Source organism: Anolis sagrei, chromosome 6, assembly GCF_037176765.1.
Source record: "Anolis sagrei isolate rAnoSag1 chromosome 6, rAnoSag1.mat, whole genome shotgun sequence".
NCBI classification, from domain to species: domain Eukaryota; kingdom Metazoa; phylum Chordata; class Lepidosauria; order Squamata; family Dactyloidae; genus Anolis; species Anolis sagrei.
In genome coordinates this window covers 39233380-39250540 of record NC_090026.1, presented here as the reverse complement: position 1 = coordinate 39250540, position 17161 = coordinate 39233380, and the positions used below count along the sequence as shown (strand labels likewise).

Below are 17161 nucleotides of genomic sequence, written 5' to 3'. Positions count from 1 at the left end.
TGGTTCTATTTGGTTTGTTTCTTCTGAATGTAACTGCAAATTGTTCATAGTTTGGGTATATATTTTTTTAAAAAATGCTACACATATTATATGGAGTCTTGTGACTCTATTTGTACTTTGGAATGGGAAGACATTGTCTTAACTGTGGTCGTAATCAGATTCATGTCCACATCAACAATGGTACTGTTAGTTCTGGGATTTGGGTCTGAAGACTAGGGACCCTTCCAGACAGGCCCTATATCCCAGGATCTGATCCCAGGTTTTTTGCTTTAAACTCAATTATAAGAGTCCGCACTGCCAGATAATCTGAGATAAACAGAAAGCCTGGGATATAGGGCCTGACTGGAGAAGGCCCTAGGGCTATCTACCTTGGGGACTTCAATGCTCACCTACAAAGGGGCAGATTATGAGTTGCAATTGCAAGCATATAGAGTAAATGTGTCATGTAAACCACTTGAACCAATGGTGGTCCCATTATCAGGAGGGCCACAGATTTTCTAGTCAAGATGGAAAGAAGTATAACAGCTCTCTTGTCTCTTAAATTGTACAAGTAGCACTCAAAGTATGTTAAGGATAACTTTTTTTTGCTTCATTTCTTTCTATCTCAGTTTATGGGAGCCCCTGGTGACACAGTGGGTTAAGCACCAATGAGAGCACCAATGAGCTCCCTCTGTCAGCTCCAGCTCCCCATGTGGGGACATTTGAGAAGCCTCCCACATTAAACATTAAAACTTCTGAGCATCCCCTGGGCAGTGTCCTTGCAGACGGCCAATTCTCTTAGACCAGAAGTTTTGCAAGTCGCTCCTGACATGGAAAAAAAAAATCTCTGTGTAAACTATGCCCCCTTTCAAACAGCTAAATAAAATTCCACATTATCTGCTTTGAACTGGAATATATCTGAGTGTGGACTCAGATAACCCAGTTCAAAGCAGATATTGTGGGATTTTCTGCCTTGATATTCTGGGTTATTTGACTGTGTGGAAGGGCCCTGAGTTAAGCAGGTGCGTTAATGGCCTATTGTAACAGTAGCATTGGTATGAGATCTTGCACAACAATTGTCCTTTGTATTAGAGTTAATTTAGACTTGAGAAGTAGCTGATGCGACTGGCATGCATGCTCACTCAGTCTTATTGGAGTAGCAACAACAACAATAATTTTTATTGTTTAGCCAATTGGCCTTATCGGGAATATGCTCCAAATGACTCCTTGTTGGCTCCTTTCTCTTTTTTTATCATCACAGAGCACAATTCATTAGTACACATTTGATGTATTTTAATGATTACTTTTGTTGAATTGGGTTACTGCTCACTCACCTGGAAGGCCCAAGCTGTGGCACAGCTAGTTAGTATCCAGTTACATGAAATCACTACTGACCAAGAGGTCATGAGTTTGAAGCCAGCTTGGGTTGGAGTAAGCTTCTGACTATTAGTAGTCTAGCTTGCTGTTGACCTATGCAGTCCAAAAGACAGTTGCATCTGTCAAGTAGGAAATGTAGGTACCGCTTTATGCGGGGAGGCTAATTTAACTAATTTACGATGCCATAAAACCTTTCGGCAGCGTGCAGAAGAATGAGGAAGTACTCCATCACAGGACCCAGTGTCACAAATGGACAGTGAAGCGGCAGCTCCCCCTGTGGCCAGAACTGAGCATACCCTCATGAAGTCAGAAAAAGCTGGAATGTTAAATTGCAACAAGATATTTTTAATATGCAAACAGTGAAAATGTTTATTGAGAAGAAATAATTTTTTGGGATGCACTTCTCGGGATTGCTTAAAGAAAAAGATATAGAGGGAAGGAGCCGCAAAGGAAAATAGAGTTTTGTTTAAAAAAGAGAGAAAGTGTTTATCTGCATAACTCTTGAAGGCATTATTTCTGGCTGGGACATGCATAGAGTAAAGATCATTGACACTTTTCCGGTGTTTATGTTGCTTGCTTCTCCTCAACGGATTTGACCTGGGATGAAACGACTCTGCCGTCAACGATTTCTTCCACAACCGTCTTAATCTTTCTGGTTTTCTTGGATTCTGGAAATTAAAACAAAATTGCAATATAGTCACATAGGTGATCAAAATAGATTTTTTGTCATGTCTTCTGTTAGTGTATGTTATTCTGTGCCTTTTAAAAAAATATTAGCAGATCATTATTAGACATCCATGATTTCGACAAAATGGGGATAAACTCTCTCTCTTTATCCTGGCAGCAAATAAAATCAGGGCAAGACTGATTGCGGACATCACAGTCAACTGTGCTGGGGATGCGTTTATCTAACCTGAGTGGGGTTGATTACCCCTAAAGGGTTCTTATTTAAGTTTTTAACATGACTGATTTTTATACTGGCTTATTACTGGTGAACATGCAGTTCCTCACACACGTTGCACTTTTGTCACTGCACTTCACAATGTATATCTTGCACTCTCTGTTTTATAATGTTTACATCCTAAAGGTAAAGGTTTCCCCTTGACATGATGTCTAATTTAGGCTGACTCTGGGAGGTGGTGCTCATCTTCATTTCTAAGTCGAAGAGCCTGCATTGTCCATAGATGCCTCCTAGGTCATGTGGTTAGCCTGACTGCAAGGAGTGCCATTACTTTCCCACTGAGGCAGCACCTATTGATCTACTCACATTTGGATGCTTTCAAACTGCTAGGTTGGCAGAAGCTGGGGCTAACAGCGGGAGCTCAGCCTGTCCCAGGGATTCAAACCACCGACCTTCTGATCAGCAAGTTCTACAGCAGCAGTTCTCAACCTTTCTAATGCTGTGACCCCTTAATACAGTTCTTCATGTTGTGGTGACCCCCAACCATAACATTATTTTCATTGCTACTTCATAGCTGTAATTTTGCTACAGTTATGAATTGTAATGTAAATATCTGATATGCAGGGTGTATTTTTATTCACCTGACCAAATTTGACACAAATACACAATATGCCCAAATCGGAATACTAGTGGGGTTGGAGGGGTTGATTTTGTCATTTGGAAGTTGTAGTTGTTGGGATTTATAGTTAATCTACAATCAAAGAGCATTCTGAACTCCACCAACGATGGAAATGAACCAAAAATGGCACACAAGTCTCCCATGACCAACAGAAAATACTGGAAGGGTTTTTAAGTTGTAGTTTATCTACATCCAGAGAGCACTGTGGACTCAAACAATGATGGGTCTGGACCAAACTGGGCACAAATACCCAGTATGCCCAAATGTGAACACTGGTGGAGTTTTGGGGAAATAGACCTTGACATTTGGGAGCTGCTGAGAGTTACTGGGATTTATAGTTCACCTACAATCAAAGACCATTCTGAACCCCACCAATGATAGAATTGGGCCAAACTTCCCACACAGAACTCCCATGACCAGCAGAAAATACTGTGTTTTCTTATGGTCTTTGGTGACACCTCTGACACCTCCCTTGTGACCCCACAAGGGGTCCCGACCCCCAGGTTGAGAAATGCTGTTCTACAGTTTAGCGGTTTAACTTGCTGTGCCACTGCAGCCCCTTACATCCATTTGCATCCTACTTACATCCTTTTACTTTTAACTGTTGGATTTTAAAGTGTTTTGTGTAGATGCTTGTTAGATGTTGTTTTTGTCGGTGTAAATGCATATGACCATTGGTCACAGCATTAATGAAATTGATTGATTGACAAAATAGGGTGGTAGCAGATCTGCTACCACTTCCAATTCTTTACCATGCAAATTGGTGAGAGCTGTTTAAAGTACAGCATTGGAGTGGCAGTTGGCTCATTTTTCTCCCATAAATCGATTTTCCACTGTTTCCAGTGCATTTGGGCCATGCTCAGAACCATAATTAAAATAGAAAAATGTGCACGAACATGCTTTAGTCATTGAGGAAAGTGTATAAAGATGCAAATGTTAATGAAAATATTATGCAAATAAAAGCTTTCATACTAAAATACCCATGGCAGTTAAAGTAGTGTCAAAGTTCATTAATTCTACGGTGTAGATACACCCACAATGTTTCTAATGGATACATGTGATTAAAATTACCTGTGCCAGAGCCTCCTGAACCCGTAGAACTATAACTTGTAGTTCCATAAGATACTCCGGAATGGGATCCAAAGCTATTGCAAAAGAAAACATATACATATTAGGATAATATCCTGGAAGTCTGCTTGCTATTTTCTAGAAATGTTTTTGTGTCATATTTCAAAGTTGTGATAGTGACCATGCCTTGTTTAGAAGTAGAACAGGCAGAAACCAAAGAGACAAATGAGAAAAGCAGGTCAAAACATCAATATTAATGAAACAGAAAAAGCTGTTTCGTATCCATTACTTGTCCATAGTGCCAAGCGCACGTAACACACTTGTTTCCACAAACTGAGCTTCAAAAAGCAAACCAAGATCAGGAGTGATAATGATCTGATACTGTACACGTGTTTGTGCATGTGCCTTCAAATTGTGTGCTAATTTATAGGAACCCCAAGGATTTTAAAGGGTTTTCTTAGGCAAGGAATACTCTGAGGTGGTTCTACCAGTTCCTTTCTCTGAAATATAGCTTACAGCACCTGATATTCAGTAACAGTCTCCCATCCTAGTACTAAGCAGGGCTGTCTCTTAGCTTCCAAGATCAGGCAGGATTTGGTGCTTTTAGGATATGTAATCCCCTATACTGTACATGGTTTTACACAAACCTATTCCTCATATAGTTTTTAGAAATGATTCTGGAGCAGGAAATAGGTAAAGGTTTCCCCTGACATTAAGTCTAGTCGGGATGGTGCTCATCTCTATTTCTAAGCCAAAGAGCCGGCGTTGTCCATAGACACCTCCAAGGCCATGTGGCCAGCATGACTGCATGGAGCGGCATTACCTTCCCTGCTCACATTTGCATGTTTTCAGACTGCTAGGTTGGCAGAAGCTGGGGCTGACAGTGGGAGCTCATGCCGCTCCCCAGATTCGAACCTGCAATCTTTCGGCCAACAAGTTCAGAAGCTGAACGCTTTAACCCACTGTGTCACCGGGGGCTCTGGAGCAGGAAATACCAGTATGTAATCATCTTGTCATAAGTACTGGGACTGTGGCGCAGCTGGCTGGGAGTCAGCTGCATTAAGATCGCTACTGACTGAAAGGTCATGAATTCGAAGCCAGCCCGGGTCAGAGTGAGCTCTCGACTAAAAATTGTGTAGCTTGTTGTTGACCTTTGCAGCCCGAAGGACAGTTGCATCTGCCAAGTAGGAAATTTAAGTACCACTTTGTGGGGATGCTAATTTAACTGATTTAAGAGGCCATAAAAATCTCCAGGAAGTATGCAAAGAATGAGGAAGCAACAGCTCCCCTGGTGGCCAGAAGCTGGAATGTTAAATAGCCTCTGAGTGTCTGTCTATATATGTTGTGTGTCTATGGCATTGAATGTTTGCCATGTATATGTACATTGTAATCCGCCCCAAGTCCCCTGCGGGGTGAGAAGGGCGGAATATAAATACTGCAAACAAACAAACAAACAAATTATTCATCATCTAAAAACGAATATTTCACAATTTGCCCAGACATAATTAATTGGGGGTGGAAATGAAAAAGCATAGGGAGAATCATTTTTCCAGCACTGCCCTCCTATTGGTACGGAAGGGCTGACAGAGGCCCAGCAGAAACAATAATGAACTTGGGGGCTGCATATGGCTTTAAGACTAACAGATTTGTTATGCCACAAAGTTTTAATAAACAGTTAGCATTTCTTATCCATCAATGCTGTACCTTTGGATTCAAGAAATCATGGCTTGAAAATATTTTTTAAATCCTAAAAGCAAACTTCGAATTTGCTATTTTATAAAAGGAGCAGCATTTTGCTATGCCATTGTATGGAATGGGATTTCCGCATCAATAGATATTGATATTATACATTCCTGGAGCTAAATCCAACGTGCGATATCCACCTGTTCCTGGAATTAAACTTGGAAAGATACCAAGCACCCACTATACCAGGCTATGAGCCCTTCCACGCAGCCATGTAACCCAGAAAATCAAGGCAGACAATCCCACAATATCTGCTTTGAACTGGGATATCTGAGTCCGCACTGCCATATATTCCAGTTCAAAGCAGAAAATATGGGATTTTATTCAGCTGTGTGGAAGTGGCCTATTTGTTATGAAAATGTTACAAAACTGCAACCTTTTGGTCAACAAGTTTTTGCTTCTGATTTAAAGATGTGCTTCTTTCCATGCTACAAGTTTGTGCTATGTCTCCCTTACCCTCCTTCTCCATCCATTAGGCGGCGGTAGGTTTCAATCTCCTGTTCCAGACGTGTCTTGATCCCCATAAGGTGATGATAATCTGAATTCTGGTTCTCCATGTCAGCTCGCAGCTGCAGAAGTTGCTCTTCTAAGCCAGCTATCTGGCACTGAATTTGTGCGAGCTGATCACAATAGTTACGTTCAGTTTCCGCCAAAGTGCCTTCAAGGGAGTGTTTCTGGAAGCAGGAGGAAGAGAAAAATATTTTAAAAATTATTAATAGGAGCCAGAAGCTCCAGAAAGGTGTTGTTTGGTTGTTGTGGTTGCTAATACTACAATATGCTCCCTCATATCTGTGGGACCTTAATTTATCCTCTTCTGTCAAAATGTAATCAGACAATGAAATTAGACACATTCCACAATACACAAAATTCCAATAAGGCTTAGCAAAAGTAAAGGGACACTCTACGTCTACCACAAAGTAGTTTGAATATAACGTTTCTAGATATTTTCTAGGTTTTCCAATATGATCCTATGGTATTTTTAGACCAGAAGTCTTTCATTTCAATCTGGTCTGCTATTTTCTTTGTTTTTTCCCCACATAAAATTTGGGAACATATCCTCATGGATCTAGGTACCATACTATACTATGAAACGATAGCTGAAAGCAAGCATTGGTGCCAACAGAGAACCAGATTTGATCTTCTGACCCTGAATTAGAGCCACTCTTCCTCCTCAACCATGGTCCAATCTCGGATACTGTCAGAGGCGGCCCTAGGTAATTTTCAATGGTAAGCAAACAGTATCCCCCCACCCCCAACCAATCACTGATATATATTTTCTGTTCGTCGTGGGAGTTCTGTGTGCCATATTTGGTTCAATTCCATCATTGGTGGAGTTCAGAATGCTCTTTGGTTGTAGGTGAACTATACATCCCAGTAACTACAACTCGCATATGTCAAGGTCTATTTTCCCCCAAGAGCACCTCAAGAGCGCCCCTGGGCAAAATCAACTGTACTGCAAATGCTTACTTTGCATAATGGGTTGAGCCGCCCCTGGATACTGTCTCAGGCTATGCTATTTAAACTTGAATAAGCCATTCGTACAGTTGTTGTTGAAGTAACTAAATTGTGTGACATTTACTTTGGCAGAAAGACACCCATAAATGTTGCTTCTTTCTTCGCTGCTTTGTCCTCCTCCTTTTACATTTTGGTTTCCTTTTCTTTTTCATTGTGCCGCAAGTATTTCTATTTTCTGTTGACCCTCAATACTCCATTTTTGAAATCTGGATTGCCAGTCTGAAAACTGGTTGACTTCTATCCCCTTTAATGATTGTTCAGAAAAAGAAATTTCAGAAGAGGTTGCTTATCACTCAACCAGGTAACAAGCAACATCTTCTGCAATTCCCTCTTCTTCATAATCAAATGTAGAGGTTCCAGCTACAGCTTTCTCTCTGACTCATCCATATGCTCAACATTTCTTTACAGTGGCTCAAAATGTAACTCAAATCAGGAATATAACAAGCTGGAGATCTACTAGAGCATGTATGGGTAAACTTTGGCCCTTCGGGTGTTTTGGACTTCAGCTCCCACAATTCCTAACAACCAGTAGCCTGTTAGGGATTGTGGGAGTTGAAGTCCAAAACACCTGGAGGGCCAAAGTTTGCCCATGCCTGTGCTAGAGGATTTGCAGAGTTATCTATCATGAAATACAGTGGACGTATTTGCTATCTCAGAAGAGTTCCTGGCAATCAGATGTATTCTTCTATATAAATAAAAATGTAATGTCCGTTTGTGGGATTAACAGAAGTCAAAAACCACTGGACGAATTGACACCAAATTTGGACACAAGGCACCTAACAACCCATTGTATGTCCTTCACTAAAAAAATGATTTTGTCATTTGGGAGTTGTAGTTGCTGGGATTTATAGTTCACCTACAATCAAAGAACATTCTGAACCCCACCAACGATGGAATTGAACCAAACTTGGCACACAGTCCCACCAACGATGGAATTGAACCAAACTTGGCACACAGTTCTCCCATGGCCAACAGAAAATACTAGAAGGGTTTGGTGGGCAGTTTTCTTTGGTTTTGGAATTGTAGTTCACCTACATCCAGAGATCACTGTGGACTCAAACAATGATGGATCTGGACCAAACTCTACAAGAATATGCAATATGCCCAAATGTGAGCACTGGTAGAGTTTGGGGAAAATAGAATCTTGACATTTGGGAGTTGTTGCTGGGATTTACGGTTCACCTACAATCACAGAGTATTCTGAACCCCACCAATGATAGATTTGGGCCAAACATTCCACACAGAACCCTCATGTGGGCCACAGCAACGCGTGGCAGGGGACGGCTAGTTTGAAATAATTCATGATGACATGAATTATTTCCACATCCCAATTTCTGCCATTTTGAAGCACTCTAGCTGGCTTGATATATAGGTGCACCTACCATGGCATGTTGAGCCTGAAGTTCCAATTCCAGCCCTTGCATAGTCCTCCTCAGTTCTGTAATTTCAGTCTTGCCTGTGCTTAACTGATCCACATTGGCAGAGATCTCTTGCCTGAGAGCGCCAACCTGAGACAGATAAGATATATTTAATGAACTGTTGAGAAATTGCAATACAACCAGGGGATACATTTCAGTCCCCAAGACCACATGAGCTACATGGGATAGAGTTGGACTGGATGGCCCTTATGGTCTCTTCCAAACCTGTGATTCTGTGGTTCTGTGAGCTGCCCCAAATGTCCCCACTGCCCCTATGTAAAACATCCCTCTCCCAAAGCTGGAAGAAACTGAAAATATCCGTTGGCATTTTAAAACAAATGTTTGCTAATATTAAGCTTCACAGAATGGCCCTGTGGCTAGTCTGAAAAATGGATCAATTCATCCTCTCTACCTTTTTGGCTGATGAAAGGGTGGTATGGTGAGTCTAGAAATAAACTGGGCCACCAAAGAAGCTCTGGTGTCTACCTGCTGGGCTTGAGTAATTTGAACATTTGTGATGGGGGACGTGAGAGCCCTTCAGCTGTGGAACTCTCTGCCCAGGAGTGTGGTAGAGGCTCCTTCATTGGAAGCTTTTAAACAGAGGCTGGATGACCATATGTCAGGGGTGCTTTGAATGCAATTTTCCTGCTTCTTGGCAGAGGGTTGGACTGGATGGCCCGTGAGGTCTCTTCCAACTCTATAATTCTATGATTCTATGATGGTTCAGAGTGTGGGTAGAGCAGAGACATTACTTGCCTGTTTGTTGAATTGATCTTCTGCCTCTTGACGATTCTTCTCTGCAAGTTCCTCATATTGGGCCCTCATGCTATTCAGAAGTTTGGTCAAGTCAACTCCAGGAGCGGCATCCATTTCAACACTGACATCCCCACTAGATACTCCTCGGAAGCTCTTCAGTTCCTGCAGAAGGAGAAGGCAAATAGATTAGTTACAGCCTGCAGGAGAAACCAAGCCACAGAACTACAATAATCCACACAAGAATGGGGGAGATAAAAAATGTATGTTATTTATATGGAAAAATGGACATATAGGATATAATATGAGCAAGCATGATGTAATGAGTGTTGGACAAAGGTTCTAGGAGACAGGGATCTAGTCTCCACTCAATCATGGGAACCCATGAAGTGAGTGAAATACTGTCTATGGGCCCTTCCACACAGCCATATAACCCAGAATATCAAGGCCACAATATCTGCTTTGAACCGGGTTATCTGAGTTCACACTGCCATATATTCCAGTTCAAAGCAGATATTGTAGGATTTCCTGCCTTGATATTCTGGGTTATATAGCTGTGTGGTAAGGCCGTCAGAGGAAGGCAATGACAACCTTACTCTGAGGCCCCATCTACAGTGAACATATAATGAAGTTTCATAATGCAGTGTAGATGGGGTCTGAATAACCCCAGTCTAGGGTAAGCCAGCATGATGTAGTGGTATGAGCATTGGACGACAACTCTGGAAACCAGGATTTGATTTCCCATTTAGCCATTAAATCCCACAAGGTGACCTTGGGTGAGTCACACACTCTCAGCCCCAGAAAACTTTGTTTTAGGGTTGCCATAGTGTTGCCATAGGTTGGAAACAACTAAAAAGCACATAGCACCAACAGGACTTTTTAAGGTGCATTTGAGAGAAATATGCGTGTATTTTCTCCCCCAAGTTGCAGTTCAAGACTAGCTCAATGATTTCCATTTTTAACTTGATTGCGTAAAGATTATGTATTTATTTAAAGCTATTTTTGTGTGCTTTTATTTGACCACCAGATGGCAGGCACAGATGACATTAGGGTGGAAAGCAAAAATCACTATATTGTCCTATGTTCATTAGCTGAAAGCATTTTGAAAATCTTTACCCAATTTAACCCCCCCTTCCCCAGCCATGTGATACCTTGAGGATCTGCCTCCAGGGACAAACCAAGAAGAAGTCCCTGAACAGGCTCAGAAGTGGAATGGGCAGGTCAAAAGACAACCTGGCAAAATGGAACTACCTAGAAGAATCCTCCACCTTGTGCGACTGTGGAGCATAACAAACAAGTGCGCATCTGTATGCTTGTCCACAATGCCCTGCCTCATGTACAGAGGAAGAATTGTTTCAAGCTACGAACAATGCAGTTGCTGTTGCTCATTTTTGGTCTAAAATTATTTAGCCTCTTGTGCTTCTTCTATTTTATCAGTTTTATACTTATTTATGCAAAATAACCCAACTTCTTTCATAAATCTCATGTCAATGCAGTGTATAATTTTACTTTCATCCAACCAAATAGTACCTTTCAATTTGCATTCATGTATAGTTTTTTTAAAAAAAATAAAAGTTAAAAGTACAATAATACCATTTGTCCTATAGCTGAGCTACTTCTTGATCTGATTATTTCCTTGTCTTTTATCTAACTAATATATTATGTCAATGAGAAATGAATTAACTTCTTGTGTTTTCTACACCAATCTCCCTCACATATGTCAATGGAAAGTAAACTGGTTTCAGCTTCTTTGCTTTCAGGGAATAACGACGCGGTTAAAGAAGGCCAGATCCTGGTTTGAGGGGTACTCAGATACCAAAATTTCCACAAATATGACAATGCCTCACCCATCTTGGCTATTTTTCCAATGCCTGAATAACATCCTTGACTTTAGCATTGAATATTAGCACATTTCACCATGGGAAGGATTACAACACTCAGTTCCACCTTGTGTCCCCTTACCTCCTCGTGGTTCTTCTTGAGATATGCAAGTTCCTCGTTCAGACCCTCGATCTGCAGCTCCAGGTCAGATCTATGCATGGTTAACTCATCCAAGACTCTCCTCAGGCCATTGATGTCATTCTCCACATTCTGGTGTAGGAAAAGTTCATTTTCGTACCTTGAAAGTGAATGTAAAGATAGTATGTATTATATTACAGTAAAGAAGAAGGTATCCTTCCATAAAGAAAGGCAGTGAACTGCTGATGCTAAGGTTCTGTGAAACTGAAAAGTTGAACTCTTGTGTTCCGTCTTCCAGGAACATGGTTTACATTGCCTTTTAGCTGCATGGGATAGCATTCCTTTGCACTGCCCCAGGATTGCTATAGACAAAGCAGCACCCTGGAAGTTAAACAGTATCAGAGTCTGGAAAGCCAGGCTGCAGGCTCTCTGCAGTTCTTGGTTTAGAAAGTATCGCTTTGGGTTTGGAGGCCGCCCTTTTTCCTGGGGTTGAGATCTCCATTTTGGAATCTCCCCTGCCTCCTTCAGTAGAGAAAAAAGCCTCAGATGTGCTGTTGGTCAGACAGGCAAAGCTCTGAAAAGTCATTGTGAGTACAATTGAGACACTGAGATAGATAGATAGAATAACAATTGAAAACAATTAAGAAATTGAGTCATAGATAGAAATTGAGTTATTAAGAAAGGCAACTGGGATAAAGAGAAGCTTATTGAGATACTATAGTTATTGAGGAAAGCTATTGAGTTATTAAGAAATAGAGAGAAATAGTTATTGAGTACTACTGAGCATTACTTCATCTTCAAAGCTAACCTTGTGCTTAGATAGGGGGAGACGTGTTCTTTCTAACCAAAGCAGCTCAGGGTTAGGGTGAAAGATCTCAGGATTTTTGATACCACTTGGAGAAAGGTTACCTCAGTAATTGAAGACAAGGGAAAGAAAGAACATCTCTATGGTTTCCCAAATTGACTGTTTGTGTTGTAACTTTATCAAGCTGTGCCAAGTCTGCCAAGGACTTTGGAAATAAATATTTTGTTGATGTTCATATCTTGACTGGCATCAGTTGCTGAAAGTATTGAGTTATTGTTTCAAAGAAAGACCCCCAGCAGTTCACCCAGATAAAGAGAGAAGCACATCTTAGTTTCAACGTTATAATGTCTGGGTGTGATGGTACATATAGGGTATCATCACTGATCATCCCTCTTCATCAGGAAATTAGTACTTACTTGAGTTTGAAATCATCGGCAGCCAGGCGGGCATTGTCAATTTGCAAGACGATCCCAGCATTTTCAATGGTTTGTCTAAGTATCTAAAAAAAAAAAAAAAAGACAGCTGAACTAAAATCTAAAAATCGTAATTGTCCTTTGTGATATTTTTTGGCACTGAACACTTTATATTAAGTTGCACAATCTGTTTGTCCACAAGCACTGCTGATATTCTGGGGAGAAGTTGATGGTTGGATGTACATTATGAACTCCTTATCTTTATCCATGGTTTCACTTACCCATTCTTCAAAAATGTTCCCTTCCAGAGGTGTTTGTGGATCTTGTGCCATTTTGTGTTGTTTCTGGCCTTAGTATATCAAAAATATAGGATTCACTGTTATTTTTGGTATCCATAAGGGAATTTTAAAATGAATCCCCAGTGGATATAAGAGTCGTATTGTATACTCCATGGGTCCTCAAACTAAGACTCGGGGGCCAGATACGGCCCTCCAAGGTCATTTACCCGTCCCTCACTCAGGGTCAACCTAAGTCTGAAACGACTTGAAAGCACACAAAAACAACAACAATCATATCTCATCAGCCAAAAGCAGGCCCACACTTCACATTGAAATACTAATACATTTATATTTGTTAAAATTGTTTTTCATTTTAATTATTGTAATGTTTTTAAGTGTTTTCTGCACTACAAATATATGTAGTACAAATATATGTGCAGCGTGAATAGGAATTCAAAGTATAATCCGGCCCTCCAACAGTTTGAGTGACTGTGACCTGGCCCTCTGTTTAAAAAATTGAGGACCCCTGGTATACCTTGGTATACTTTGTTCACAGAGATACACAGCAGTGCACAAATGGATGGCCATCTGTTCCAAATGCTTTCACCGTGCCTTTCTGCACTGCAGAGGATAGGACTAAATGCCCATGGTGGTCTCTTTCAATGCTACGATTATATGAAATACAATCCTACCAATTTTCTTCTACCAAGAGTATAACTGTGCTAAGCACAGTTCAGTTTGCTCTCTAGTGTGCACATTTAAACCAAAGAGGTCATCTTGGAAAAATAAATAGGTTGTGAATTATAGACAGGAAAACTGGGAAAAGAACTCTCATATGACCGTCAACTTCACTGATTATATGAATTTCTGAAGGATATTTAGTTTATCTTTGCTTTTTTAATGATAAGGAGGGAACACCAGAGATGGATCTCTGTAGAGAATCTTCCATAGCCTCAAGTGTGAGATTCTCTTATTTGATTACAATATGATCCCAATGTCCAGGGGGCCAGTTTCCACCATATTGTGTATCCACATTTTACAAAATATGTCCTTTCAAGGTCCTTTAGCATGCGTCTATGGTTTACTTGGACCAGAGGTCTTCCATTCTGGTCAGGGGCTCACTATAATCTATGGTTTTGCATAGCCACACAAAGTCCAGAAATATATCCCGCAAGATCATACTGTAGTATAGTGTATTTATTTATATCATAACTTTCTTCCAAAATTGGCATTCAAAGAGACTTACAAAAATTAAAACATATATAACTGCAGCAATATAAGTAAAAACACTGTGTTGATTCTCCCTTTTCTAGCTGTTCAAAGTTGCTGAAGATAAAAAATGATAGAGAAAGGGAGAGGCAGAGGATAGATAATATATTCAAGATGTATGCATTCAAAAGGTATAATAGTATATTCCAATTTCTTTAAAAAAGTCTTTGCTCTTTTTTGTTATTTTTTGTTGTATTAATTTAACCCAAGCACCTGGACAGTCTGCAGTTTTAATGGCTAGTGGTCATCCTGGGTTGGCAGAGCCTGTAAATTTTAGCTCCAAAAGTTATTTTGCCAAACTCTGTTCTTTGCCATTATAATGTTGTCTTCCAAAATCTCATGATTTAAATCTCATGATCTCTTGCAAGCCTTTAATCTCTTCTATCCTTGCTTTCCAATTAGCCACCTACATTTAAGAGTACTATAAATGTATTTAAAAACCTTATACTATTCTCATCCAGAATTTCTACGTGTATGAGGGCCAGGTAGTTCTGCAGTTTTGTACAGAGTGGATCAGTCTCCGCAGGCAACTGGTTCCAGGTGACATTAAAAAGCAGGAAATTGTCAGTTATTTAATTTAATATTGTTGCTTTTTATGATGGAGGGCAGGTATTGCCTATATCAAAATATTTTAGGTGATTTTGGACTTACAACCTCTGAGGATGCTTGCCATAGACGCAGGTGAAAAGTCAGGAAAGAATGCTTCTAGAACATGGCCATACAGCCTGAAAAACCTACAACCCACTGATTTTGGATACTATGATTTGGATGGATTGCAGGCAGGAGAGGGTGGGAGAGGGAACGGGATGGAAAGTATATTCCCTTCCGCTTAATTAAACCAATGGCTTAGATGCTGAGCACAGACTTTCCTCATAGGTGAATATTCAATATCTTCAGCAAGCTTACTCAGCTGTGTAAGCAGAGATTAGGCAAGTTACTTTTTTAGGTCACACCCCCAGAATCCCCCAGCTAGCATGCCAAATGATTTTCTTAGCTCAGATGATGAGAGAGGAGTATGTTTTTGCCTTTGATCATGTAGAATCACTTCTTTCAGGGAAGACACTGTGACCAGTGTTCTAATTCTGAAAAATATCTCCCTATCTAAGAAAAGCAGCTGCTCCAATTAAAAAATAATAGGTTTCCACCAACTGTGAATTATGACAGAAAGCTACTTTAGTGCCCTCACCAATTTATGTATATTGGCCAAAATGATTTTATAGAATTTAACCTTGAGATATCTAGTCTGCTTTGATTAAATCTTAAATGCAAGGTGGCTTCCTTTGCTTAACAAGAGTTAGTTACTTGCAAGTCCTTGTAGCTACCAGTTACTTGCACTGTGAGCATTGAACTATTGCTAAAAATCAAGATTTTGCTTTGAAGGTGTTCACAGATCCAAGTACTGTCAATAACTTTCAAATATAACTCTCCTATCTCTGAGAGTATTAATTAATTTGGGGATTTTGAAAGGCCTACAGGATCCACAAGCTTTGTCTTAAATATCATACCTGTAACTCACTTTTATATTGCATATCAACCTATAACTTAATTGGGTTGTTGTAGGGTTTTTTGGGCTATATGGCCATGTTCTAGAGGCATTCTCTCCTGACATTTCACCTGCATCTATGGCAAGCATCCTCAGAGGTGAGGTCTGTTGGAACTAAGGAAAGTGTGTGTGTGTGTGTGTGTGTGTGTGTGTGTGTGTGTGTGTATCCTTAGTTCCAACAGACCTCTGAGGATGCTTGCCATAGATGCAGGAGAAACATCAGGAGAGAATGCCTCTAGAACATGGCCATATAGCCCGAAAAACCTACAACAACCCAGTGATTCCAGCCATGAAAGCCTTTGACAATACATGTAATTGAGCAGAGTGTTAATTGTAACCAAAAATCTCGATAGCACATGCATTACTTACTTTGCCCCGCAGATCTTCAATAATGTTAAAAAACTTGGTGTAGTCCCGGCTGGTATCAGGGACGTTGAACTTGGAATACCAGTCCTTGATTTTGAGTTCAAGCTCAGCATTTGCCTCTTCAAGAGCATGCACCTTGCCCAGGTAGCTTGCAAGGCGGTCATTAAGATTCTGCATGGTCTGCTTCTCATCACCAGAGAGAAGACCACTATCTCCCCCTCCAAAGCCACCACCCAACCCACCTCCATGACCACCACCAAAACCTCCTCCATAACCACCACCCACACCTCCTCCATAACCACCACCAAAACCTCCTCCATGGCCACCACCAAAGCCACCAGCAAAGCTGCTACTAGAAAAGCCTCCACCCAAGCCCCCACCAGAGCCTACAGCCAAGCCACTTCCATATCCTCCTGCAAGGCTTCCTCCAGCATAACCTCCTCCACTGTATCCCCCTACAAATTTGGATCCGCTGCCAAACCCACCACCACTAGACAGTCTGACAGACCCTCCACCACCACCACCTCCAACACTGTATGAGGAAAGCTGTCGGGAAGAGCCCGAAGTTAGGAGGGAGAGAGACATAGCGTTTGAGCAAGAAGTCTAGCGTGTCCTGTTCAAGCGAGGCAAGCCAATTAGGAAGAGTGTGCCGAGTTGGTGGGCTTCTGATATTTATATAGCATTCAGAGGGTGTATCATTGGCTCTCTGCTCTCAGCCAAAGGAATCTGTTGCCAAGTCAATGTCTTAATAGCCATAATCAGATAATTGTTTTGTCTAATTAAAAAAAACCATGTTACCAAGTCCAGCTTTGTAGAAATGTGTATCCCTGGGGTATTTGTTATGCCAAATTTCTGGATGAAACCAAGTGGAACAGAGCCAAATGTACTTTTCTTTTTATCTTTTAAATTTTGATGAGCAGCCCTTTTTCTTTCTTTCCCTTTCTGCCCCCCTCCCCTTCCTTTAAACTTAAATTGGATAGCATTCTCTTGAACATACCAAGCCTGCAGGCACAACCCTTCTAATTGAAAGAGGAAGCCAAACAATGCTGCAGGTGACATGTATGAACAACACATATGCTAGGATGTACTTATTGA

At 40.8% G+C, this 17161-nt stretch overlaps 1 protein-coding gene across 1 annotated transcript; it reads right to left on the bottom strand.

Annotated features, from left to right (window-relative positions):
- Positions 1–1680: 1680 nt before the first annotated feature.
- On the bottom strand, positions 1681–16722 carry LOC132778251 (keratin, type I cytoskeletal 15-like). Its single transcript, XM_060781019.2, has 8 exons — positions 16070–16722; positions 12614–12696; positions 11396–11552; positions 9437–9598; positions 8645–8770; positions 6204–6421; positions 4008–4081; positions 1681–2024 (listed from the first exon to the last, which is right to left on the bottom strand). The coding sequence occupies exons 1-8, from the start codon at positions 16649–16651 to the stop codon at positions 1921–1923; spliced, it is 1506 nt and encodes a 501-aa protein (XP_060637002.2). The 5' UTR covers positions 16652–16722; the 3' UTR covers positions 1681–1920.
- Positions 16723–17161: the final 439 nt, after the last annotated feature.